Here is a 26,617-nt window from a genome sequence, read left to right on the forward strand (position 1 = left end):
CCTCCCCTCGCCTACTGGCTACTCAGCATGGGGTCCGCTTTTCTAGGAACTTTGCATGAGCCTGTGGGTTGGGTTAAGGGCCTCCCAAGGGGATGATGGAGAGCTCCCTGGAGGAGGCGGCCTCTAGGTCTGAAGGAAGGATAGGTATGAACAGAGGAACAGGGTGGGGCCCGAGGTGTCATCATCAGGTGCAAAGGCTCAGGGCTGGGGAGCTGGTGCAGGGCACCTGGTCCTCTCCTTCGGGAGCCTTGGGGAGGGCTGCGCGGCTGTCTGGGTCTGGGAGCAAGACTTACCCTGATCTTCATGTTGTGGTTGGCGTCGATGAGCCAGGACACGTAGGGTGGGCCCTGCAGGATGAGCACAGCGTCAGGATCCCCTGAAGTGCAGCTCAGCTTCACCTCCACCGTCACTGTCCGGGGCCTGCGGGCAGACAGACCGCCCGTCAGCGCTGGCGGGAAGGCCGGAATGGGAGGGTCCTGACGGGTGGGGGGGTGGGTGGGGGGCAGGCCAAGTGGGTACCAGGCTTACCTGGTGGGACGTGGGTGTGAGGAAAGGATGTGGAAACGGGCGGGGCTTGGGCTCATAGGGTCGGGGCCCAGAGGTAGGTGGGGCAACTCTGCTCTTGGGGGGGGGGGGGCTGAGACTTGGACAGGCGGGGCTTAGTAGGGGAGGGGTGCCATGGGGCGGGGCCTGGGGCGGGGCCAGCACCCTTACCTGGCCTCGGAGCCCGGCAGGACCCTCAAGATGTGCGCCTCCTTGTGACCAGCCACACCCTCCAAGGCACAGCCGCGGACCAAGCCCTCCGTGTGCGGCCACCATTCGAGCCTGTGGCCCATGTCCATGTTGGGTTGGGGACGGCAGGAGGACAGTGACCTCGGGGCTGCAGAGACAAGCGCACTCAGTCCCCTTCCGGAGCAGCCAGGCACCTCACACAGAGGCCCCCCCTTTCCCACTGTAAAGTTGGGGCCCACAGGATGGAGCATGGGAAGTGGGGGGCGTGGGAGGACCAAGGTTCAAATCTCCGCTCCACCACTCACTGCCCAGAGACTCATGGCAAGTCCCCCGCCTCTGTTTCCTCATCGTCAACACAGGCTCACACAAGGGATGAACATGGCACACAGTAGGGATGAAGCCCTGCGACCAGCAGCACCCCATTGCCCAAGACCTGAAACCACGTCATGGACTTATCTGTGTATTTATCTCCCCACCAGGGACTGTGTCTGTTCCCAGAGAGTCCCCAAATGCCTAGCACCGGGCTTGGCACACAGTAGGTGCACAATAAATAATCGGCACAAGTCGCAGTTTCCCACGGTCCACACTCATATTTGCTGGAGGTCATAACTGTCCCGGTGAAGCACTGGCCTGCTCTCTGCAGCCGGGGCAAATCACGTCCCTGCTGGAGGCTCGGGGTCCCCATCTGCGGGATGGGCCCAGGAATCCCGATCCCCCCAGCCCGGAGCCCGGAGCCCGGAGCCCGGAGAGGCTGCTGGGGAAGCTGACCTGGGTCCAGCCGGAGGAGGATGCTCTTGGGGTCGTTCAGCTCAGCGACAGAGGCGATGGCTCCCTTTGACTCTGCCCAGGTGCGGAGCTGGTCCTTGACGGCCGTCAGAGGTACGGCGCTGACTCCTTGGGGCATGTCGGCGATGACATACTGGTCATTCTGGGGAGACACGCGGAGACTCAGGGTGCTGTTCCTGGGCCTGAGTCCCCTGTCCCAAGCAGGAGGTCGGGAGGTAATTTGGGGAGGCAGCTGATTGGGCACAGGAAGCAGAGGGGTGCACCGAATGGGGTTGGTCTCGCTCCACCCTCCCCGTGGCTCCCGGTGGCTCCCGGTGCTCCTCCCGCCGGATCTTTCATGCTGGCCACCTCTGTCTGTCTCCGTGCTGTCCCTGCTGCCAGCCTGGATTCTTCCCCGGGCCCCGCAACTTCACTCTGCCTCGGGGCCTTGGATTTGGTTCTGTCCTCCCGTCTCTATCTCCCCCACCTCTGCCTCTGGTCTCGGTGTCTGGCTGTCCCTCCCACACGGGCCCTTTTTCCATTTCCATTTTTCTTTCTGCCCCCCCCCCTCCTTGTTATATTTGCTGCCTCAGTCCTCCCACCCCACCCCGCTTTCTCTGGCCGTAAACAACAGCTGCTCACATCTGGGGGTCACTTCCTAGGGCCCCCCCGGGCGGAGGGAGGAGCCCCGAGCCCCCTCGCTGGGCATCCCCGCCAGTTACCTCTTCTCTTTAAAAAATAATTTTTCTCCGACGTAGGCCTTGTTAATTAGAGCAAGTCTTGCAAATTCAACCAAGTGCAAAGAACAAAATAAATGTCTCTCACACTCCCACTTTCCAGCCACAGCTACTGTTAATGCATTGTTAGGTTTCCTCCTGACTCTTTTTCTCTGTACTTCAATATTTTCAAATATACGACTTGGGATTTTTTCCAAGACAGCGACAAGATTATTTTATGGGATGTCCCCGAGTCCAATTCTCCCACCTGACAGATGGGAAAACAGGCTGCGTGAGAAGATGGAGCTGGCCAGGGTTGCCCGTCCACCGGAATCCCACCTCCAGATTTGAACTCTTTACCCCTGACCCTGCTGCTTTTTGGGCCCCACAGGATTCACCAGGCAGGGGCCCCCCGTGGCCCGGGCCTCGGCGTAGGGCTTGGGGTCACTCACGTAGGCCAGCTGGAGCGGGATTCCGGGGGCCTGCAGCCGCAGGTGGACCGTCTTGTCTAGGTCGAGGACCAGGAGCACCTCTCGGGCCCGGGTGCCGTTTTGCTTGGACACCTGGACAGTCAGATCCAGCTGGGACAGAGCCTGGGGAAAGACACACAGACACACACAGGCCAATCAGGTGGACACAGGCTGTGCCCCCCAGAGCAGCAGTGACGACCCTTGTCCCATCGGCCTTCCTCAGCTCTCCCTGCCCGGCCCGTCCACCTGCCTCCCAGGGCCCAGCACAGTGCCTGGCCCTGTCAGAGGTGCTCAGGAAATACTTGCTGCATGAATGAAGGAGATTCGTCTCAGCAAATCCAAAGACATAAAGAAAAAACTGTGAGGAGCCTGACCAAGGTTTATTCCTGGTGAGCGCCTGCTGGGTCCCAGGCCTGCAAGCGTCTGTGTGACTCAGAGGCCGCCCTGTGCCTTCCCTCTGTCCCTGCGCAGCAGTATCCAGGCATCATCTCCTCCCCAGTTTACAATATTCCTGTTGGCCTTCTTATTTTTAAAAAGATACATTTTTATTGATTTCAGAGAGGAAGGGAGAGGGAGAGAGAGATAGAAACATCAACAATGAGAGAGAATCATTGATCGGCTGCCTCCTATTGGGGATGGGGATCGAGCCTGCAACCCGGGCATGTGCCCTAACCAGGAACCAAACCGTGATCTGCTGGTTCATAGGGCGATGCTCATTCACTGAGCAACACAAGCCAGGCTGACCTTATTATGTTAAAGTGCTAAAATGCTTATCTTTTTGTCAATATACTACCATTGTTTTGATATTTTTTAAAATATATTTTATCGCCGAAACCAGTTTGGCTCAGTGGATAGAGCGTCGGCCTGCGGACTGAAGGGTCCCAGGTTCAATTCCAGTCAAGGGCATGTACCTGGTCGGGCACATCCCCGGTGGGGGATGTGCGGGAGGCGGCTGATCGATGTTTCTCTCTCATCGATGTTTCTGACTCTCTATCTCTCTTCCTTCCTCTCTCTGTAAAAAATCAATAAAATATATTAAAAAAATAAAATAAAATAAAATATATTTTATTGATTTTTTACAGAGAGGAAGGGAGAGGGATAGAGAGTCAGAAACATCGACGAGAGAGAAACATCAATCAGCTGCCTCCTGCACATCTCCCACTGGGGATGTGCCCTCAACCAAGCTACATGCCCCTGACCGGAATCGAACCCGGGACCCTTCAGTCCACAGGCCGACACTCTGTCCACTGAGCCAAACCGGTCAGGGCTGTTTTGATATTTTTAAGAATGTGAAGTTGTGATCATTTATATCTTGAGAGATAGGTACTGCATTAACATTTTTAATTGATCATGGTGTATGTATTTAGAATGCTTCCAGAAGAACAAATAACAACAACAGATAATCATAATAACAACAACACATACAGTGCTTACTATGTGCCAGGACTGTTCTAGGTACTTCATCCAATGACTCATTTAATCCTCAGAACAACCCTAAGAGGTAGGTACCATTATTATTCTCACAGATGAGAGAACAGGCACAGAGAGGTGAAGTCATTTGCCCAGGAACACACAGCAAATAAGTATGGAGCTTAGGATGTGGTCCCGGGCAGGCCTCTCCTCTCAACCACGGCCTGCCCAGCCACATTTCCTATGCCTTCCTATTCCCAAGAAGAGAAGAGAACGCAGCAATCCACAAAGGCAAAGCTTCCATTGAAGGACTCTCTGCTCGACTCGAAGACTTTCTGACCCAGAGTCTACTGAAACCCTAACTCCAGCTGCTCTCGAAAGCTGGAAATCTCTGCAAAGACACAGCCTGACCCCAAACGTCTCCTCAAACTTATCAAAAACGAGGGAGAGATTTCAAGATGGAGAGATCAGTGGAAAATTTTTTATTTAACCTCTAATTATCTCCTGGCCATTTCCCCAGATGATGTCACAGAGCTGGACAGAATGTTTTAGCTGCTGGAAAATTTGCCGAGAAATGTTTTCCGTTCCTCAGTCATGACACCATAATCACTCTTTGTTTGTACGTTTGTGCTTTAAGACAAAAGAGCAAATAACATTCCATGTTCAGTGTTTCACAAATAACTTTTTTTTTTTTTTCATTTTAGGGAGCTATTTAGGTAGCTTATTTTTGAAGAATTATTTTTATGCTAATTTATAGCAGAATGAGTTTATAAGTTCACAATTTTTTTAAAATTAATGTTGTCTGATGGGTTTATAACTTTTGGTTTTTGAAATCTCTTGTTTCATCAATTTACAAAAATATGCATTCTAAAGACTTTAAAAATTAAGTACTGGATTTAATATCATATTTTGGTCAAATATGAGATACAAATATAAATATCAGAACTGCCATTTTGTCCCCGGATTGTGTCACCTCTTAAGGTTAATGGGAGAGAAGGGAGACCCACCTGGTCATGGGGAGAAAGGCCCTGCACAGCCGAGCTGCCAGAACCTTGACAATGGGCGCACCCAGCTTCCTTACCTTGACTGCGTGTGTACTGTCAGCTTCAACAACGGAAAATGACTGCACAACTCTGTGCATAAACTAAAAGCCACTCAACTGCACATTTTAAACGGACTAATTTTATCTCAATAAAGCTGTTCAAATGCACAACCACTAAATGTCAGTAATTTCACCTGGGCAGCCTGATCCGTGCCTGGCCCTGTACTGAGCGTGATGCACACGTCCTCACCGAAGCAGGGCTGGGTATGCTCCCATTTTACAGATGCAGCAAGTGAGGCTCAGGGAACTGCCAGAGAGGGGCGAAGTCAGGCACCCAGTGCGTCGGCCTGGTGCCAGAGGGGCCCACAGCCCCTGGCCCTCTGGGCAGCTTGCATAGTCTGCTCTTTCCCAAATCTGCCCCATCTGTCTCTCCTCACCCAGAGGAGTGAGCCCTGAGACCCCACACACGGCAAACCGACGGGCCCCAAAGTCCGGAGGTCCATCCTTTGGCCCTAGGTGAACCCCACAGGCCGAGAGCACTGCAGGTGACAGAGAAGCTGGGAGTGCAGCTGCTGGGCTGGGAGGAAAGAGCCTCCTGAACATTCATTCTTGCTGCTGTTCTGCAAATGTCCCTGCTCCTCTGTGCCTCAGTTTCCCCATTTGTGAAACGGGGGTGAGACGAGGTTAGGAGCCAACACCAGGTGGGGCTCTGGATAAAGGAAATAAGAAAACAGAAGCGGAGCCCAGCTGGTGTGGCCCAGTGGACTGAGCATCGTTCCATGGACCAAGAGGTCCCAGGTTCGACTCCTGGTCAGGGCACATGCCCGGGTTGTGGGCTCAGTCCCCAGTAGAGGGCGTTCAGGAGGCAGCCGAGTGATGTGTCTCTCCCTCATCGATGCTTCTCTCTCTCTCTCTCTCCCCCTCTCTCTCCCCCTCTCCCTTCCTCTCTAAAAATAAATAAAAACGTATTTTTTTTAGAAAAGAGAAGTGGAGGTCAGGGTGAGGTCATGCTGAGGGTGAGGGGACGAGAAAAGTGGAACCTTTGTCATCACACCCAGCTCTTCTCCCAGAGCTCACACTCCAAACCCCCACTCCGCTCTCACCCTGTGGATCTGGGGGGCTGGAGGGGGTGGGGCCTGAGGCCACATAGTCCTGGGCCAGGGCCACACAGCGAAAGAACAGAGTGGACACTCGGGGAAGCTGGAAAGCGGGGCTCCCGGGGTCTCTGAGCTCCTGGGCCCGGCTGAGCTCAGCTGGTTACGAGAAAAGCTCAGGCTGGGTTTCCACAGCAAACATTTCCCGCCCGTGGCCCTGACTCATCGGCACTGTCACTCACACGCACCGACTTCCCCTCCCTCCCCGCCCGGAGCCCAGAGGCCGAGAAAGGGGCCTGCCTTGCCCCCCACCCTCAAGCGCCCAGTCTTCCTAAGGCATCCTGGGAATTCCGGGAGCCTAGCCGAGGCGGGAGGGCCAGCCACCCCTGACCCGCAGCTCTGCAACCCGGGCCGGCCTGGGTCTGCCCCGGCCGCTTCCCTGAATGGGTGGGCGGGAGACCACGTTTCTATTTTTGTGCCAGTGTCCCACAGATGCCATTGTTGGCTGGGCGGTCGGTGGCGGGAAGGGGGGATTTCGGTGAGGAGGCCCTGAGTACTAGTAGCCACTTATAGAAAGTTGCTTCCAGCAATTCTTCTAGGAGTGGAGCCTCGGGGCTGCCTGCAGCTCCCACCCTCCTAGGGCCAGACTGGAGCCGGGCAGATTGGAGCCAGACGTCCCTCTGTCCAGCCCAGCAGACTCAGATGGTACATTCAGGCGGGCTGGCAGGGGAAGGGGTCAAAGCCACACTGATCTGAATTCAAATCAGTGACCCTGGGCAGTTATGTCTCTCTGGGCCTTGGTTTCCTGATCTGGAAAATGGGCTGAACAATATGCCCACTTCCTAGGCTTGCGAGGCTTCAGTGGGATTCTGCCTGCAAAGTGAGTTGTCCAGTGCCCACCTAAACACATAGCAGGCTGCTTTCACTCGCGCCCATTCCCTCCTTGCCCATTCGTCCAGAGATGCCATGGTTTGCGCCCTGCGGAGGTCAGCGTGGAGGTGGGTGGCAGGTAGCTGGAACTGGGACCTGCCTCAGTCACACCTCACTGTGGCACCCCCTCTCTGAGCCTCAGTCTCCCCACCTGTGTAGGGAGGAGCTGGGATCGGGGTGGCCCCTGGATTCCATCCTGCCGCCTGGGGGTTCCAGTGTTTGACATCTGGGAGTCGGGATTTCCAGCCAAGTGGCCATAGAGTGGGCTTCCAGAACCCCCCTGGGAGATATGCTACCGTCCCTACTGAGGGCCCTTGGTCAGCCCCCCCCCCCCGCACCCCCACTTCATTTGCCCGTCCAAGGGGCCCAAATGGGCCCAGCTCGGGCTTCTGTGCTCTCAAAGGGGGACAGAAAGGAGGCACAGCTCTGTCCTTCAGACCTTGGCAGAGAACAAGACGAACACTCCCAAACAACCCATAGTGAAGGACAAGGGACACCACTCACCCCTCGGGAATGGCCAACAGCGAATGTTTACATGTGTGTATATTTCCCCTCCTTTCTTCCATTATTCACCCGTCCATCCATCTGTCCATCCATCCATCCTCCCAATATTTATTCCCAGACTGGCCCTGAGCTGGGGATACAGCAGTGAGAGCAGATGCCATCCCTGCCCAGCCTCTGACCCCCAAACCACGCCCCTCCACCAAGCCTGCCCCTGATATCTGCAAGGCCTGGGGCAAGAGTACAGATGGCAGGCCCTGGGCACCAGCCACCCCCTTCTCTCCACACGTTCGCATGTGGAAAACCCAGCTTGGATGCCCCAGCTCTGCCATTCCCACCCCTGCAATAGTAACCTTGGCAGCCATGCTGTGTCCCCTTAGACGCTAAGGCTTAGAGGATGGGACGAGAAACACCCCATGCCGCTCTGGGAGTAGGCTCGGTGCATTTGAGCAGGGATCTCTGGAGTCCTAGGTACCCACAGCTGGAAGAGGGTCAGAGAGGATCTAATTGTGGGACCCGGGCGGATCCCCCTTTGCCCAGGTCGGAGGGCACGACCTCCCAGGACATTCTGGGGCAACCTGGGGCCCCTCCTGCTCTCCCTGTGTCTGAGCAGCCTTGCCTGCCCCTCAGGCCAGGAGTCAGACAGTGCAAAAGCCCAGCAGGTTCCATCAGCTTGTGGGGGGTGTGCTCTGCTCCCCCAGATTACCAGGAAGTGGGGTGAATCACTGGCTGTCCCGGCTCTGGCCTGGCTGCCTGGGGTCTGTTGGGAGGACAGCAGATCAGTACAGTCAGCCTGACGGGAATCTCTGAGACACCAGGCTGGTTTCCTGTCTCCGCGGGTCAGGATGTGACCCTGGGCCCCCTCCCGGAACCCAGGCTCCGGCCTGCCCTTCGGGGACCCAGCGAGATAGAGCCCCAGCCCAGCGGCCCCCTTGTCTGCCTGTAAACCTCCCCAACACTCTCTCTCTCTCTCTCTCTCTGAACCTCTCTTCCCTGAGGCTCTTGGCTGCCACAATTCATGTGCCGCCCACGCACAGGAAATCTGAAGATTCAGAGGCCACGCGGGATGGACGGGAAAGCCAGTCGCTGTGCCAACGCCTGCAGAACGCGACCGTAGGCGGGAGAGTGTGGGCTGGTGGCTGAGATGGCCGCCACCCACGCGACCGCTGCCAGTTCGTGTCTCCTGCCTTTAAGCCTTTGCTCAGGCGGTGCCCTCTGCCTGGAATGCCCTTGACTTCCCTCTCTATCTGGCTACACTGGGAGCCGTTTCCCTGAAGTCCCCTTCCCTCCACGTTCAGGGCTTGTCCTCCCGGGGTCCATAGCCCCTCCAGCCGCAGTCCCCCCTCGCCGATTCCATCACTCAGTCCCAGGGCTGTGACACCCACCGTGGCCTAGAAGTGGCCCAAGGGCAGGGCCCAGGTCCGCTTTCTCTCGGCACCATCAGTGCCCAGCTCAGGCCAGGCACAGAGCAGGCGCCTGGCAAGGACTGGTTCAGGGGGGGCTATGGAGCTGGGGACTTCGTTCTTGGGTGCTGCTTGGGGAGGAAGGTGCTGCCCAAGGAAGCCACAGGCCCTTCGGTGTCACAGCAGGGGGATCCTGTGAGACCTACTGCTGGGCTTGGCCCTCAGGGCAGGGAGGCCAGGAGCACGGGGTGGGGGTGGGGGGGCTGCAGCAGGCTGGACCTCAGGTCCCTCCTCTGAAAGTAGATGCACAGGCCCAGCCTCAGCTGCCTGATAGCAATAACCTTTGGGGATCACATTGAGTTTTTGATTTGCCATGAGGATATTCTGCAGCCGGCCTGGCAGCATGAGGTATTTACAGGGGGGACCTAGAGCTCAGAGAGGAGCCGGTATACTAACAAGCACGGCCACCGGGTGTCGGGCAGCCCTGGGCAGGCCTGCGCTCAGTGTGTCGCCTGCACTGTCCCACTGGATTCTCACAGGCCCCTGAGAGGGGGGACTAGGGTCTCCAGATCCCCCGTGGGAAAGCCGTCCAAGGTCACGCTGTCATAAGTGGAGGAGCCAAAGTTCAATTCGAAGGCTATCTGGCTCCAGAGCCCATGGTCTTACGCCCTTCATCAGGTCACAGAGCAGTGCATGTATGTCTTCATTCCTTCACTCACTCAGACATGCAACAGCCATTGGGCACATGCCAGGCCCTGGCCAGGATCCCGATACCCCGATACTCTTTGGTGAGTCCCTGAGCACAAGAAATGTGCGTCTATTGGAGAGTGGGGAGAAGGACCCCCTCAACGAGTCAGGCAGTAAACGAGGTGCTGGCCAGTGACGGATCCGGGACTGGAGCCCTGAACCCTCCAATCCCAGTTCTCTCCCACCCCTCCAACGCACATGCCTGGCAGTCCTGGAGCCTGCAGCCCGGCCCCTGGAATCAGAAGCCAGACGTCCCATGCACTGAGCTCTCTGGAAGAGGCAGGGGGGGCCAGGGAGGTTCTGTTGTCGTGAGCTCTCGGATGACCTGAGTTACAGGGGCACCCGGCCATTCCCCTACAAACCCTCCAATGACTGTCACTGTCCACAGGATAAAGACCAAACTCCTTAATGCGACGCCAGGGCCTGTTGCATCTCCCCAGCCCTGCCCCGAGGCGAACTGTATGCTCCTGCCACAGCGAACCACATGCCCTCGGCCCACTTCCCTGCCTGTGCATTCACTGCATCCTCTGCTCTTCCCTCCGCCTCCTTCTCTCCTGAGCTTCTGGCCGCTTTACTGTTGTTGCTTCCTCCAGGAAGCCCTCCCTAACCCCACAGCACCGGGGGGACCCCTGCCCTGTGCTGACCAAGGAGGCATCAATCGCCTGGGCCCTGGCTGGCTGTCCACACGTCTGCCTCCTACAGACCTGGGTGCTTGGCAGGTGGCCTTTCTCTGACTGGCTCTGGCTCACCGTGGATTGATGAAGGCGGAGGAGGGGGAGTCCCGTCACCCAGAGGAGGCACGGAGACCCGAACAGTAGAACAAGCACAGTGAACTTGCAGAGGGCAACCTCATTTCCCACATCATCACCAACTTGAAAAAAACTACAATGGCCATGAAAACCACATAACGTGTGTTCGGCACTATCTGCTGTTTGGGGATTATCGAGCCCCACAGTCCTCATGGCAGGCAGGGCGGTGGGGAGCAGGCCCCCCGATATTGGTGGTCTGGGCACTGTCTTATCATCACACAAACGCAGGGCAACTTAACAGTTTCGGGGGCCAGTTGGCCACAAGTTCACTCTGAGCTGACACCGTCGAATCGCTATCAGGACCCGAGGCCGCATCGGCCAGGTGTGGTCACCAGCCCCAGCGGCCAGACGACGCCTGAACGCTGAGATCCTCTGGGGAGCCAGGTGACGGCCTGGCTTGGAGTCCCTGGGGATCTAGTGTGAACTCCGGCCTTGGACGTGTTGCTTCACCTCTCTAGGCCTGCCTCAGTTTCCTCCTCTGAAAAATGGGGTTCATATAGCAGACCCTGCCAGATGGGCCCGTGGGAGATTTGATATACATCATGGTTGTGAACTCACTTCCTGTGCAGAGTAGGCCTAACAGTACCTAACACAGTGAACACTTGGTACGTGTGTTATTCGGAGGGACTTAGAAGAACTCAGGGGTGGGCCTCAGGAGGGTTCTCGGGTGGGGGCGGGGGGAGAGTCTCTGACGCTGGCATTACTGGCTGCCAGTCTGCGAGTGGCTGCTTGCCAGGCCACAGGTGTTCGGAGAAGGACATTCCAGGGAGGGAGATGTAGGCTCCACGGAGGAAAGAACTTTCTCAAAGTCAGCGCTGCCTCGAGCGGGGCTGTGTCTGCTGAGGAGCTCCCAGCACTGGGGGCACATGAACCACAACTCACCTGGTCCACTCCGCTGCCCACCTGGCTCTTCTCCACTCGATTACCGGCCAAACCCAGCCCTTCCTACCTGGGCCTCGTGGAGACGGCCAGAGGACTGCCCCAACGCTGGCCCCAGAAATGCCCCCTTTCCAGGCCCTGTGAGATGGTCGGGTCTCCCTCCTGGCAGGGTCCCCTCGGCCACTGCTCCAGGGACAGCCCCAAGGAAGACCCCCCTCGTCCCACTGGCGGGGGCCTGCCTCTAAGTCCCCACCCGGCCCTGCCATCGGGCACTCACTCTCGGGAACTCCAAGGAGAGGATGTGAACTTCCACGGTCGCATTGGGGACCTGTGCCACGCAGCCCCGAGGAACCTGGCTTGTGATGTATGTCACCTCGTTGTCCACAGGCTGTAGATTACAACGGACTGCTTCTGCAAGACCTGTCAGAGAAGCCGAGAGAGGGCCAGGTGAGAACAAGGTGGTGACGATGCCGCCCACTTTCTGAATGCCTACTGGGTGCTTGGCGTTGACGAAGGGCTGTATTGCATCTTCACAGCTACCCTGCGAGGTGGATATCATTATACCCATTCCACAGATGAAGAAATGGAGGCTCGGAAAGGAAAAGTCTCTTGCCTGAAGTCACAGTGCTCCTAGGTGTAAGGTTGATAGATAAAATGCAGGACACCCAGTTAGAGTTGAGTAAGTAAAAAAATGAATAATTTTTTGAAGTATGAGCATATCCCAAATATTGCATGGGATGTATTTCCCCTAAAATTTTTCCACTGTGTATCTGAAACTCAAGTGTCACGGGGCACCCTATATTTTACTTGCTACACCTGGCAACTCTAATTTTGCGGGGGGCCCACGCGTTTGGCACCCCAGCCTGCAGTCCTGTTCACTCCGAAGGAAGGCGAGAGCTGAGATGGGAACACAGAACGTCCCCTCTTGGCCTCGAGGGAGCCAGGAGGCATGGGCCAGGGAGAGCAGAGAGTGTCTGGGCCCCAGGGGAAGAGGAGGCAGGGGGGCCGCCCAGGTTTGCAGGCGGCTGTGGGTAGGGGGGGCGGCTGTGGGTAGGGGAGGCGGCTGTGGGTAGGGGAGGCGGCTGTGGGTAGGGGAGGCGCAGGGCCTGCCACGGGGCAGCCCGGAAGCGCGGGTCCTGAGGGACGGGAATGGAATTTCACCCCGACCCGGCAGAGGAGGAAGAGGAAATGAGGCCCCTACACCTCGTCCTGAGGAATGTGCCGGGGGAAGGGGGGCTCCGGGGGAGGGAAGGAGGACCGAGGAGGGGAGACTGTTTGGAAGTTTGTGTCTCCATCTTGTCGCGCTCACTTCCTGTTTTCTTGGAGATCAAAGTTGGGCGAGGAGGGACTGGTCGCACGTCCAGCCGTCCAGCCGACGCCAGCTCCGGGCAGGGAGTGGGGAGGCTTCTTCTGCATCAGCCGCTCGGCCGACCCGCCTCGCCCCCACCTTTCCGCCCGCGGGGGCTCAGGACCACCAGGGGTCAGAGGAGGACATGGGTGGCCCCCGGGCCGCGCAGCCACCTGCCCAGCGGCTTGGGAAGGGACGACCACACGAGGACATCTGGCCACCACGGGGGCCTTGCCGGGGCCTTGCCGGGGCCTGTCCTGTGCCAGGGACGCCAGGGAGCCTGCGGAACGCGGCGTTTTGGTGAAAAGCAAGGCCCCTGAGCCAGGCTGACCTGGGTGTGAATCTCAGGCCCAATAGCCTTGGGGCTGTGGTGAATGAATTCACCACTTAGGGCTCCAGTTTCCTTGTCTGTGAACGGACAGTAAGAAGAGAAAACACGACCTGAGAGGCCGGGAGGACTCCAGGAGAAAGAGCATCTGCTCGCCCTTCTATCACATTTACTTGAGTGACTTCACCCTGGAGAATCGACTCTCTGGTGGGGGTTGCGGGGGGGCGGGGGGGGCCTGCAGGTGAGAGACTCCAGGAGGTTCTGATGGGGGAGTCAGGCCAGCCAACTCCCTCATCCCAGGAGCCTCAACCCTGGCACCACCCCCGTGACCCACCAAGCCTCCCAGAGCTCCCCACCCTCTCCCTTCCCAATCACTGAGCACACTTCTTGGCTGTTTCCATTGTACAGATGGGGAGACTGAGGCGCGGGAGGCTAACGGTGCCGGAGCCGCACTGCACGTGGCTGACCAGGCTGGGCCTCGGACCCACCTCTCCCCACTTGACCAGGGTCTGGTCCGCAGATTAGCACAGCGCCTTCCTCCTTCCCTTCGGACTTTCCCTGCCCCCTCCCCAGACTTCCAGGAACCCCAGTTCCTCCCAGATTGCCGATTGCCCGATTGCGGGGCCGCCTGCTCCACCTCCTCCATGCCGTCAGCGCACGGCCATTATGTAATGATCAGATAACAGTCCAGGCCGGGAGATCAGATAAGAGGCCCATTTATTTTGGGGCCTATTCGAATCCTGGCCGCCCCCACCCCGCAGACGAGAATGGGGAGACAGGAGGGAGTGTGCCGCCCAGGCCTGTCTCCTGGAGCCGGAGGCGGGCCCAGACAGAGCTGAAAACAATCCCCTGGCACCAAGGGAAACTCCTGGGCCTCCCGGGACCTGCGCCGGAGGAGGCGCCACTGGGGGCCTGGGGGGCCGCCCGCCTAGTGAGAAACTGGGGCGCTACCTTCCCACCTCTGTCCCCTTCCTCCTCCTCCCTGACCGGCAGCCGTGGGTATTTGTGCTCCCTGACCCACGGGCTTTCCAGATGCCACACCTAGAACCCCGGGAGGCCACCGATGACAATGGTCAGACGTCCCGGGTCAAATCCCAGTTCTGCCTCTTAACAAGCCGGCCACCCTGAGCAAAAGCCTGACTTTGCTGAGCCTCGGTTTCCCCGTCTGCAAAGCAGCTTCCATCGTGCGCACGGGCCACGCCCTGCCCCAGGCTTCCCAGGAGCCCATTCGTTCGGTCCGCGCAGCAGCCTACGCGGTGGGTACTGTGATTACAGCCATTTGACACACGAGGGAACTGACGCTCAGGGAGGTGCAAGATTGAGCCCCAGCTTACCCAGCCACTCAGTGGCAGGGCCTGTATTCGAACCCGGGCAGCCCGGCTCCAGCACCCAGCACCCAGCACCCACTTCGCAGGCTGTGTGTCCGCAAGGTGAGGAGCCCATGTAAAGAGCCGGTACCCAGCAAGTGGTCTGTGGCTATTGAGTAATCAGGGCAGACCCTTGATGACAGGTCTTTTCTGCCGTTTTCTTCTTCAGTCACCCAGTCACCCTTTGCTCCTCTCAGGGCCCAATTGTACCCTCACAGATTCCCCAGCTCCTAGTTCAACCACTCCCCTGGCCTGGCCACTAGCAAGGCCTCCACACACCTTTCTCCAATCTTTCTCATAACTCCCCAGTGAGGCAGGACCGCATCCCACAACCTAAAGTGGAGTTAAAAACTCCAGGGCTCTGTCCTGGCTGGTGTGGCTCAGTGGTTGCGTGTTGACCCATGAACCAGGAGGTCACGGTTCCATTCCCAGTCAGGGCACATGCCTGGGTTGCGGGCTCAATCCCCAGTGTGGGGCATGTAGGAGGCAGCCGGTCAATGATTCTCATCATTGATGTTTTTTTCTCTCTCCCTCTCCCTTCCTCTCTGAAATCAATATATCTATTAAAGTACAGGGATATGATAGATGTCAAAGGTTTAAATCCTGATTCCGCCACCTTCCAGCTTCCTTTCCATGGCTTAGTGTTACTGTCTATAAAATGGGAATGATCATCATAATACCGTTCTCACGGGGTTGGTGAGAATGTTGGTTAAGAGGATACGTGCACAGTGCTAAGCAGGAACTGGCAATTGGGGTCACAATTATTTATGCCCAGTCAGTGGGTAGATGTGAGCTTTGCCTTCAAACAGACTTGGTTCTTTGCCTTTGTCATCGTGCCCTTTCCCAAATCAATGGCCTCCTTTTATTTGACCACTTAGTCAACTTCTACTCATCCTTCAAAACCCTGCTGTGAAAACCTTCTCATCAGAACTGACCCAGCTGTGTTCTTGGTGGGAGGGCCACGGTAGGAGCAGGAAAGGGACCGAGTGCCCAGGGTGAGAAGACCTGGCAACAGAGAGATCCTTGCCACCTTCCCTGGGGCAGCGTGTACGGTGGTTAGGCCCAGGGCTCAAGCCCCGGCGGCTCATATCTGGGCTGTTACTCGAGCAAATACTTTCACTGGCCTGTGCCCCGGTCTCCTCGGCTGTAAAATGGGGGAGACAGGAGCGCCTGTATCATCGGGCTTTTGTGAACTTGACAAGGGCTGATAGTACTCGTAACAGAGTAGCGTCTGGCATACAGCAAGCACTGAATCCATGCGGGCTCTTATATTTGTCTCTTCCCCGCAATCCTATCCCAGGCACTGGCGTCAGCTGAGGCCTGGATGAGGGTCCTCTTCAGCCTCCAGGGCTGATGCCCAGCGCTGGGCTGGAGCTGGGAGGAGAGGGCCCAGAGCCGGGGCAATCAGCTCTCCCCACACCAGGCCCCCACAGATGCAGAGAAAAAAGAAAAAACAAAAAGATGCAGAGAAAAGACGCCGGGCTTGGGAGCAGACAGTCTGGGGTTGAAATCTGGACCTGTCGCCCTAACAGGTTTGGCTCAGCGGACAGAGCATCGGCCTGCGGACTGAAGGGTCCCCGGTTCGGTCCTGGTCAAGGGCACATGCCCGGGTTGTGGGCCCGATCCCCAGGAGGGGGCGTGCAGGAGGCAGCCGACCAATGATTCTCTCTGATCATTGATGTTTCTATCTCTCTCTGCCTCTCCCTTCCTCCTCTCCCTTCCTCCCTGAAATCAATAAAAACATATTAAAATGAAGAAAAAGAAATCTGAACCTGTCGCTGGCCCCGAGCCTGTGTCCTCATCTGTGAACTGGATCTGCAGACAGAGCGGCCTGATGCACTGTGGACACAGAAGTGATTCCCTCCCTCTCGCCCTTGAGCAAATAGACCAGGCCTGTCCTCAGCGGGCCCAGCACTGACCCCTCTGTGACCTGAGAGATGGCTCTCTCTTTCCCTCTGGGTCAGTGTCACCATCTGCCTGGCTGAGGGGAGAGTCTTAATGGCCATATCCCCACTGGCTCCAGGGCCCTAACTTGTCCTGGCTCACACAGTTCCTGTCCCAACCTCTTTTTCCTCCTGGCAAAAGGAAAGTTGCCTACCCTGGCCAGAGTGGCTCCGTTGGTTGGAGGAACGTTCTGTGCACCAAAGGGTCACAGGTTCGATTCCCACTCAGGGCACATACCCAGGTTGCAGGTTCGATCCCCATCCGCACCTGTACTGGAGGCAACCGATCCATGTTTCTCTCTCACATCGATGTGTTTTTTCCTCTCTCTCCCTTCCTCCCTCTCTAAAATCAATTTTTTAAAAAAATATTCTCAGGCGAAGATTAAATGATAATAATATAAAGAAAGAAACAAAAAGGGGAGCTGCCACAGAATGCAGCCCCTAAGACATGGATATGTGTGGTCTCTGTCTTGTGTCACTAGCCCCCTCTCCAGAGTCCCGACCCCCACCCGGGGTCTCCAGGTCCAGCCTCTGGCCTGTCCTCCAGTGAACACTCATCCACACTTAGAAAAACACCCTTTGATCCCAGCCACCCAACATGGGCCAACAGTCCCAGCACCCTCACTTCTGGGACTCTATCCAAGTGAAATATTACCAAATACAGGAAAAGGTGCATGTACCAAAAATGTGCACGGAGGTGGTATTTATAATTAGCCCCAGAGGGGAAATCACCTAGATATTCAACAACAGTGAATTTATTAGGTCAACGGTGGGAAGCACATTTACGGGAGAGAAGATTCCAGACCACAACGGGATGGGTATGGAGTCCACATGCAACATAGAAACCTCTGGGACATGGGAGGGGTACACAAGGCACCTGAATGTTAATCTGCCTGCATTAAAATTACCTTTAAAAGCTAGAGAAAAACTAGTCAGCGAAACACCAGCATGCTAACATTTTTTTTTTCCGTTATCTATTTCCTTTGAGAAGCAAATGGAAGTGAATATATAGTTAAATTGCTTTTTAAAATCTCTACATGTTGCCGAAACCGGTTTGGCTCAGTGGATAGAGCGTCGGCCTGCCGACTGAAAGGTCCCGGGTTCGATTCCAGTCAAGGGCATGTACCTTGGTTGCGGGCACATCCCCAGTAAGAGATGTGCAGGAGGCAGCTGATCAATGTTTCTGACTCTCTATCTCTCTCCCTTCCTCTCTGTAAGAAATCAATAAAATATATTTAAAAAAAAAATTCCATCAAGCTCTAGCCAGTTTGGCTCAATGGATAGAGCATCGGCCCACAGACTAAAGGGTCCCGGGTTCTATTCCAGTCAAGGGTATGTACCTCGGTTGCAGGATTGCAGGCTTGATCCTCAGCCCCCCTCAGGGCATGTGCAGGAGGCAACCAATTGATGTGTTTCTCTCAGCCTCTCCCCCACCCTCCCATCTCTCTAAAAATCAATGGAAAAATATCCTAGGGCGAGGACTAACAAACAAAACAAAACAAAACATTCCAACATAACAGAAACGTGTGTCATGAAGGTGAAATCCTGATGCTAGCGAGCACCGCAGGGACCTCAGGGTCCTCTACGTATATTGTGCGTTATTGCCGTCTTCCCCTTAGGGAAATGAATCATGTGTCCCAGATACCTATCCCCAGCAGTGTAGACACAGGTCTAGCTTTTTCTTGACAATAGCTGCAGGCTGTTCCACGGCGTAATCATTCATTTAACGGGGCCCAGGCTGATGGACATTTGGGCCGTCTCCAGTTTTTGTTGAGCTACCTGGGCACTATACATCCTTAAAGAGCCGGGCAGGGACCTCTCCAGGGCTGAGTTCTGAAGGTTGGGCTGTTATTACAAGTTAATTCTGCCCAGCTGTGTCCCCAGAAGGCGGGACCTGGTTTGGACCCATTTGCACCCCCTCCAGCCTGAATGGGATGGTGATCTGGGTTCCATGCCTTGGCCAGACCCCCATCTGCCCTCCATGGGCCTCGGTTTCCCAGACCAGGAGCTGGGCTGGATGCTGTGGAGTGCCCTGGGGCCCTGGGACCCTGGGTACCAGCACCTGCTCGCAGGAGCAGACTGGTAAATTATCAAGAGATTTTCCAATTGGCTGTCAAACAGTATTAAAATTTAATACGCTTACAAGGAAATAAGTTGTATTTTTTTAAAAGGCAATAAATATCAAATTTCTTACTTCCTAATTATTTTACTCCATTTCACTATGATCTGTGCTTTTGAGGTTATCTACATCTGGCGCTTGTGATGGAAATACGAGATAAGGGTGCCCTCTGGGCACCTGGGACCAACTCTGAGTTTGGTGAGTTGGTAGCTGGAATCAGCCACAGGAATTAACAAGTGCTAGCCCCTGCCCCTCCTCCCTGCTAATTATTTGCCATCACACCACTGCCTTGGATCCTATAAAACCAGGCCCTAAGGATCTGCAGGGATCTTTCTCTGACGACCAAGAGGAAGAGAATGTCATGAAGCCAGGAATGTGGGGGCTGCGGGAGAAAGGCGGGCAGCTCCCGGAGAGCTCAAGTAGGATTCCTATCCAGCTGTGTGAGCTTGGTGGGCCTCAGCCTCCACTTACTGTCCTGTAAAATGGGGCCATAATGGCAGCCATCTTGACGGGGAGCTGTATCCAAAGGAGTTGCTGTAACCCCCTGGTTAGGAGCAAGAGCTCCACGGAGCCACAGGCCTGGGGTCAAATCCCTGCTAAGTCACTGAGTGTCTGAGGCTCTGGTTCCTCGGGTCCTGTCTCTCAGTGAGGCCTTGGTAAGAACTTTAATCCTCACCCGAGGAAATATTTCTTAATTTTAGAGAGAGAGAAAAAGGAGGGAGAGAGGGAGAGAGAGAGAAACATCGATCAGTTGATAAGTTGCCTCCCGTAGGCACCGAGACTGGGCATGGAACCCGCAACCTGGCCATGTGCCCTGACTGGGAATCAAACCCATGACCCTTCCGTGCACGGGACAAAGGCCCAACCAACTGAGCCACGCCAGCCAAGGCGGCGATAAGAACTTCAGAGACCAAGGACTGGGGCCTCTAAAATGCTGTGGATGGGGTAAGGCGAGGAGGGGAGGCCGCTGCTCCACTTCTCACCGGCCCCAGATCCTTGGGAGTTTCTGGGTGCGCGGTGGCTGAAGGGGCGTCCACAGCAAGTGGATGCAGACTCCCCATGGCCCCTCATGGGGAGTTTAAGGCAGCTGAGGTCATGACCCCCTGGAAAAGCCCTCAGGCCAAGGATTCCCCCCTCAAACCCTCATCTGAGACTGCACCCCCACCTGCAGGCTTCTTGGGAAGTAGAGCAGGGGTAGTAGCCGGGAGAGCCCTCCATTCAGAAGGGGTCTGGGGGCGGCTCACAGCCCCAGGAAAGGCGAGGGTGGAGGATTGATTGAAGGCTAATCATAAAACAGCAGCAATAAACAGCAGCAATAAAACAGCACGGAGCAGCCAGCCTGCTGAGCCATCTCACTACAGGCGTTGCCGCAACGCAACGCCGACTTCCCAGCAGCCAGTGAGTCTGTTACCATCCCCACTTTGCTCAGAGGCCCGAGGTAGCTCCCCAAGATCACACCACCAGGAACTAACCACAGCCCAGAGCCCGATCCAAACATGAGGCCTCTCGCCCTCCTTCCCACACGGTCCTCCGGTGGGAGACGGCAGCCCAGAGAGGGCAGGAGACTCCCGGGGGCTGTACAGCGCGCTGGGCTTCCTGGGGAGAGGCCGGGAGGCCGGAGGCCGGAGGCCAGGGGTAAGGGACAGAACTCACTTCCGTTCGCCCGAGACTCTCAGGGCTGGAAGTTATTGCTCCTGCCAAGCCGGGAGGGTGGTCACCCTATGGCATCTGCTGTGGGCTGTCCACCCCCAGGCCAGCTCCACCGCGCACGAGCATGGCCTCCCCACCCCGGGTCCCTGGGCACCTACTTGTGGGGCTGAGGCTGCAGACGGCCAGCAGCAGGGCCACGGCCGGGCAGAGCGTGCTGCGGTCCATGCTGTGCGCCCGGGGGTCCGTTCGCTGGGCCTTATCCGGTGTCCAGGGGCAGGGCCGCGGGCAGGAGCAGGGGCCGGCGTGGGCTCAGGCGGGGACCCGAAGGGAGCAGGCGGCCGGAGCGGCGGCGTCCCTGCTCCAGCCTTCTAAGGTGGCGGCCAAGTTGGTCAGAAGAAGTGGGCGCAGGGCGCAGGGCCGGGCAGGGCGTCGCTGGCCGCGGGGCGAGTGGGAAGGGGCTGCTGGGCTCCTGTGGACGGCCGCGGTCCGGGCTGCAGATGGAGGCTGGGGTCTGGCCGGCAGCGGTGGGGAGCTCCTGGCTCATCCAGCCAGGCCAGGGAGGCAGGAAATGCGCTTCCTTAGAGAAGGGGCTGGGCCAGGCGGCCTGCCAGGCGGGAGAGGAAGTGCCACTGAGCTTTGTCGCTGGGTGGGGGGCCCTGGGGAGGGGGGAGGCAGTGGGGTGGGAGGGCCTAGGCTCCAGTCTTGTCTCCCCATGCACCCCACCCTCCCATCCCACCCTGTCCTGGGCTGGCGGGCAGCCCCCGGGGCAGATGGAAACAATCACCCTAATAGCCCACCGAGGGAACCTCTCAGGAGTCAGGCCCTCGCCCAGGCGCTCCAGGTGGAGCTCACAGCCCGGTGAAGTCAGCGTTCCCATTTTGCAGATGAAGAAACAGAGGCCTAATGAAGTCAGATAATTGGCCCAGAAAGACAGTGGAGCTGGGATTCGAACAGATCTCATTAGGCACCAAAGCTGGCTTAACGCGTAGCATGACACCGGCTGTCCTTGTTTATCCGGCCGGGAAACTGCGGCCCAGCATGGCACATGGCCTGGCATGGCTGCTGGGACTGGGTCTTAAGGCCCAGAGAGAACTGGGGAGCTGCCCAGAGATCCACACTTTGTGCCTGTCCCCTCCACAGGCGGAAAATCCTTCAGAGACAAAAGGCAGCCCCAAATGAAAGGACTCACTCTAATGGCGTTTCTGAACCCAGATGGCCCTGGGTTCAGAATCCTGCCTGCTTTCCCTGAGCTATGAGACCCTGAACAAGCCCCCTAAGCCCCGGTCACCCTGTTTGTAAAGTGGGTGCAACAGTGCCTTCCTCGCCAGGCTATTGTGAGATTCCCAGAGGTGGGGGCACTTCGTCGCTGAGCCCTGGGCCTGGCACACAGGAAGTGCTCCTCAGCAGTGCTCCCTGAGCCTGGAGACAAGCCCAGAACGGTCCCTTGTTCATTCTGCAAACAGTAAGTGCCAACTCTGTCCATCGTGGTGCTCGTTATGGGAAGCACCTAGGGTCAGGCCCAAAGGAGCTCAGAGGAGGAGGCCTGGGCTGCCTGGAGGAGGTGGCATTTAGGCCCGGCCTTTGAAAGACTGGGTGAGTGGGGTGGGGGGGACAGGAAGCTGGAGAGGCAGACTCTGGCCTGCTTTGGGAGGGGGCCTTGAATGCCAGGACTTTATCCTCAGGCCACAGGGGGTCAGGGAGGGGACACATGGAGCAGAAGGTGCTGGCCGGGCTGGGCTTTGAGAAAATAAACCTTGATGTGTGCTGGCAGGACCCATAGAGGGGGTGGGGCCAGGGGGTCCTTCTCGTCATACCTGTCCTGAGTCACAGATGGCGAAATCCAGGGCCAGGGAGGGAAGCGAAGGCCGGAGGCCTGGGGGCCTCTGGGAGGAGCGGGCAGGAGTGTGCTGCCCCCCCAGGAGCTGCCCCAGGCTGGGAAGGGCCGGTGTGGCTCCTTGGGTAGGGAGTTGGGGAAGGCTCGCTCGCCCAGCCCTGTAGCTGCCCGGCTAGTTCCCGGTCACAGGAGATCCAAGATCCAGCCATGCCCGGCTGGCCGGGAAGGCCAGCATGGGATGGAGGGCGTCACCTGAATGTAGCAGGTCCTCTGCCCTTTGCTGTGGGTGCAGGAGGGGAGGGGGCACCACAAGGAGAGGATGGTCTCCGCGGGGGACAAGGGGTGGCTGTGAGGTGTCCCCAGGCTCCAGACTGGGACAGTTAACCCAGCCCCAGGCGCTGACCGCTCCCTGTGCACCAGGCCCGCCCTAGGCGTTCACCTTATCAGCTCTGAATCCTCACTGCCACCCTGCAGGCCGGGGCCATTACACCATTCACAGGAGGAACCCACTGCTCCCTGAAAAGTGAAAGACCCCTGGGGTGGAGAGTAGAGACCCCAGGGCTGCCTCCTCCAGGCTCATCTCCTTCTCTGCCACGCCCCCTGCGCTGACCATGAGGACAGAGGTCGCCAGGGCTGTGGGTGTCACAGGATGAGGGGGATTGTTGTCCAGAGTGGGAGTCAGGGCACCTGGGGCCGAAACAGGGATCCCCTAGGAAGCTCTTCTCCCACCTCCGCCCTCCCCTTCCCTCCACCCTGCACAGCCCATCCCCACCCGTGCTGTGAGCAAGGCCCATTGAGCTCTCTTGAGGAGGAGAGGCTGCAGGTGGACATGCCCACGAACGTGTAGGAAACGGCCAGGGAGAGAACATCTACAGGAGCCACAGGAGAGCCTGGAGCTGCCCCCAGAGACCCCGAGGAGGAAGGAGAAGATCGGGGCCCCAGGGGTGGAGGGGAAGCCACCCGCACCACCCCCGGCCTGGGTGGGGTCGTGCTCTGTGAGCCTCCCCGCTTTGATGCCTCCGCAGAGCTGTGTTCCTACCACAGAGCCCAGCACCCTATGACCCTCGAGATACAGTTATCGAAAGCATGCGGTGTCCTGAAAGGCCAGGCAGAGCTGGGGCCCATGGAGGCCTAGGGAACCGGAGGCACCGAGAGGCAGACCTTGCTCCTCTTCCCCAGTGAAGGGACCGGTTCCCAGCCTGGACCGCCTGTCCCCGGAAAGTTTGATGGTCACTTGGTCTCACAGTTGGGGGCAGACCTTGAGGAAGTTACCACCCGGATGCACTCTCTCCCCAGATGGACGCATCTACCTCTCCCAGCCCCCCTCACCCTGCACAGATCAGAGGGGAAGGAGGGAGATGGGATGGAGGATTCATTCCTCTGGCTCCTTCCCTGCAGGGGCACCGAAGGCCATGGCCCTGACCAGCCCTCTCCACGTGGCCCCTCCGGCTGAGCCTGGCCACGACCCCGCCGCTGCCCGCCGGGGACTCAGCACTGTCCCCCTGGCGTCCCCACCCCGGCCCGCACCTGTGTAAACAGACCCCACATCAAACCCTCCCGACCCCAGTGGAGCGTGCCATCTGTTTCCTGCGGGGCTCCCGCCACCAGATGCTTTCAGGTGCCGCCTACCCACACGCCAGAGAGACATGTGGCCAGTGGCCAGGCCCCTGGGCCTGGACCCCACAGCGGGCAGGTGCACTAATTTGCCTCTTCCTCCCGCTCGCTGGCCAGGAAGGCCAGGGCTGCAGGAAGGCGCGGAGCACGTCCACCCTGGCCACTGGCCATGGGAGGAATTTTAGGCGGCCCCCAGGGACCCCCCCAGGCGGCTGTCCGGCTCCAGCACAGGCCAGGAGCCAGGGCCGGAGAGCACCGCAGGGTCAGACCCACACGGGCAGGAAGAGCATCGCCGGGAGTCAGGGTCTCCCGGCTCTGCCCTGAGTGGCCTCGGGCAAGACCCCTCCATAGTCTGGGTCTCAGCTTCTTCATCTGCACAATGGGAGGGCAGCCTGCTGGGCTGGCGGAGCTCGAAGCCCAGGACCAGAACGGGAGTCCCTCCCCCACTCACACGCTGGCCCAGCCCCACGCCAAGTGCCACCTCACAGCCACCTCAACGAGCTGAGACTGTCATGGCCCCATTTCACAAGGGGGGAAACGGAGGCTCAGATGGGCATGGCAACAGGGCTGGGGAGAAGCAGAGGATCATTCAAATCCAGGCCTCTTTCCTCCTTTGGCTTCTAGAACATTCTGTCCTGGTTTCCCTCCCACCTCCCGGGTCGCCTGATTTGCCTCCTCACCGGTTCCTCCTCATCCTCTCACGCTTGGCTCCTGGGCCTCCCCCCGTCTCTGCTACCTTCACCCCCAAGTCAGGTTTTCTCAAACCTTTGTGACCATGACAACATCGCGTCCCCGGGACTCAGGCTCAAATAACCGAAACAAGGTTTTGTGACCCGATGGATACCCGTGTGACATGAGCCCGACCTGTTCCATTTTCTCTCCATCCTGAGCACCAGCCCCTCTGTGGAGCTCATTACGCGCCCTGAGGCCCTGGCTGCACAATGCAATGCCTGAGGCCGTGGTCTTCAAAGGGTGGTCTCGGCAGCTTCTCTCCGGGCCTGCCCAGGCCTGCGTCTTAGCCAGATCTCCAGGGCATTGGTAGGACGTCAACGTCCGTCCGAGAAGTGCTGCTCGGGGTGCCTCGTCCAAGTGGCTTTAACTCCCTTTATTTACTGACGGCTCCCAACTTTATGTTCCAGATACAGCACTCCAGCCAGGACTCCTCCGGGCTCCTGGCTCCGGGATGTCTAGTGAGCAGCTCAGACTCCACGCGTCCAACACTGGGCTCTGGGCTCTACTCCTTCTCCGCCAACTGCTCCTGCCTCAGTCCGTCATCTCAGACACTGACAGCTCCCTCCTCCGCGGCTCAAGCCTTGAGGGTGAGGTGACCTTGACTCTCTCTCGCACACCCCTCATCTGACCCACAAGCAAATCCTGTGGGCGGCTCCCCAAAATTCCCATCCCTTCTCACTCAGCGCCCTGTGCGGGCAACTTCTCAGCACAGAAGCCAGGCTCCCCCTCCCTTCACCAACCTCCCCCTCTGCTCTGACCCCCCTGCACGACCGCAGCCACAGCCTCCTTGCTGTTCCTTGGATGTGCCAAGCACACGTCCACCTCGGGGCCTTTGCACTTGCTGTTTCCTTTCCCTGAAATGCTCTCCCCCTAGATAACCACAGGGCTTGCTCCTCACCCTTTAAGTTGCAGATCAAATGTCACATGGTCAGTAAGGAATTTTATTTATTTATTTATTTATTTATTTATTTATATTTTATTGATTTTTTACAGAGAGGAAGGGAGAGGGATAGAGAATTAGAAACATCGATCAGTTGCCTCCTGCACACCCCCTACTGGGGATGTGCCTGCAACCAAGGTACATGCCCTTGACCAGAATCGAACCTGGGACCCTTCAGTCCGCAGGCTGACGCTCTATCCACTGAGCCAAACTGGTTAGGGCAGTGGTCAGCAAACTCATTTAGTCAACAGGGCCAAATATCAACAGTACAACGATTGAAATTTCTTTTGAGAGCCAAATTTTTTAAACTTAAACTATATAGGTAAGTACATTGTTATTAACTTAATTAGGGTGCTCCTAAGGCTTAGGAAGAGCCACACTCAAGGGGCCAAAGAGCCGCACGTGGCTTGCGAGCCGCAGTTTGCTGACCATTAGGGCATGAACACAGAATTTTAAATAGCCCTCTCCCTCCTCCACAAATGGCCCAGATCACCCTCTCACATACTATATATTGTTTATTTTTTCTCTCTCTCTTTCTCTATCTCTCTCTCCCTCTCTCTCTCACAGAAGTTCCAAAGGCCCATTGCTTGGAATAGTGCCTGGCCCCTGGTAGGCATTCCATATGTTTATGCGATAAATGAACGCCTTAACCACTGGGCTGCACAGCTTGAGGTGACATAAGCTGTGGTTCTGAGTCCCCAGGTGTGGGTATTGGGGGCCCCTGAGCCCAGGGACAGGGTCTCTGAAGAGGGGGAATGACTCCCCACGGGGATAGGGAGCTCACAGGGGTCAGTGGTCCCTCCCGGCTCCGTTCTAGAGGAGCAAAGCCCCCCCACAGGCTCCCTTTCTTTCCCCAGGGGGTGGCCCGGCAGCTGCTGCCTCCTGGGGAAGTGGGCCTGCCTGGGGAACCCACTCCCAAGGTCGAGGGACCCTGAAGGCCACCTCGGAGGCAGGAGACCCCGCACCAGAACCCAGGAGGGGGGCAGAAGCAGGAGAGGCAGGCGGGGCTCTGACCCCGTTTCCCCCTCGCTGTGTGACGGGGTGGGGGTGGGGGAGCCACACCACCTCTCTGCGTCTGCTGCCCCAGGAGGCGGCCCTGTGCTCTAGGCTGCAGGCTGTGCAGGTCCAGGCGGGCTCTGGCCCCACCCTCCGAAGCCCCCCCACCGTGGAGCCGCCAGGCCTTCCTGTTTACTCGAGGCCCCTCTGGAGGCTGGGAGGCGACAGCCTTGGCCTCTTCTGCTCCC

The 26,617-nt window shown here is 57.6% G+C and overlaps 1 protein-coding gene across 2 annotated transcripts in view; it reads right to left on the reverse strand.

Moving 5' to 3' along the window:
• Positions 1-20,811, reverse strand: part of ENG (endoglin) — a 29,587-nt gene extending 8,776 nt beyond the window's left edge. For both annotated transcript variants that reach the window (XM_081103905.1, XM_081103906.1), the window contains exons 1-6: positions 20,412-20,811; positions 11,776-11,918; positions 2,666-2,806; positions 1,501-1,660; positions 715-880; positions 294-420 (exon numbers count right to left, since the gene is read on the reverse strand). In XM_081103905.1, the coding sequence (XP_080960031.1) occupies positions 294-420; positions 715-880; positions 1,501-1,660; positions 2,666-2,806; positions 11,776-11,918; positions 20,412-20,478 (804 nt within the window). In that variant the 5' untranslated portion in view covers positions 20,479-20,811. The remainder of the gene's footprint in view (positions 1-293; positions 421-714; positions 881-1,500; positions 1,661-2,665; positions 2,807-11,775; positions 11,919-20,411) is intronic.
• Positions 20,812-26,617: the final 5,806 nt, after the last annotated feature.

The sequence above is a fragment of the Myotis nattereri genome (genome assembly GCF_964212035.1).
Source record: "Myotis nattereri genome assembly, chromosome: 12".
In the NCBI taxonomy this organism is placed as follows: domain Eukaryota; kingdom Metazoa; phylum Chordata; class Mammalia; order Chiroptera; family Vespertilionidae; genus Myotis; species Myotis nattereri.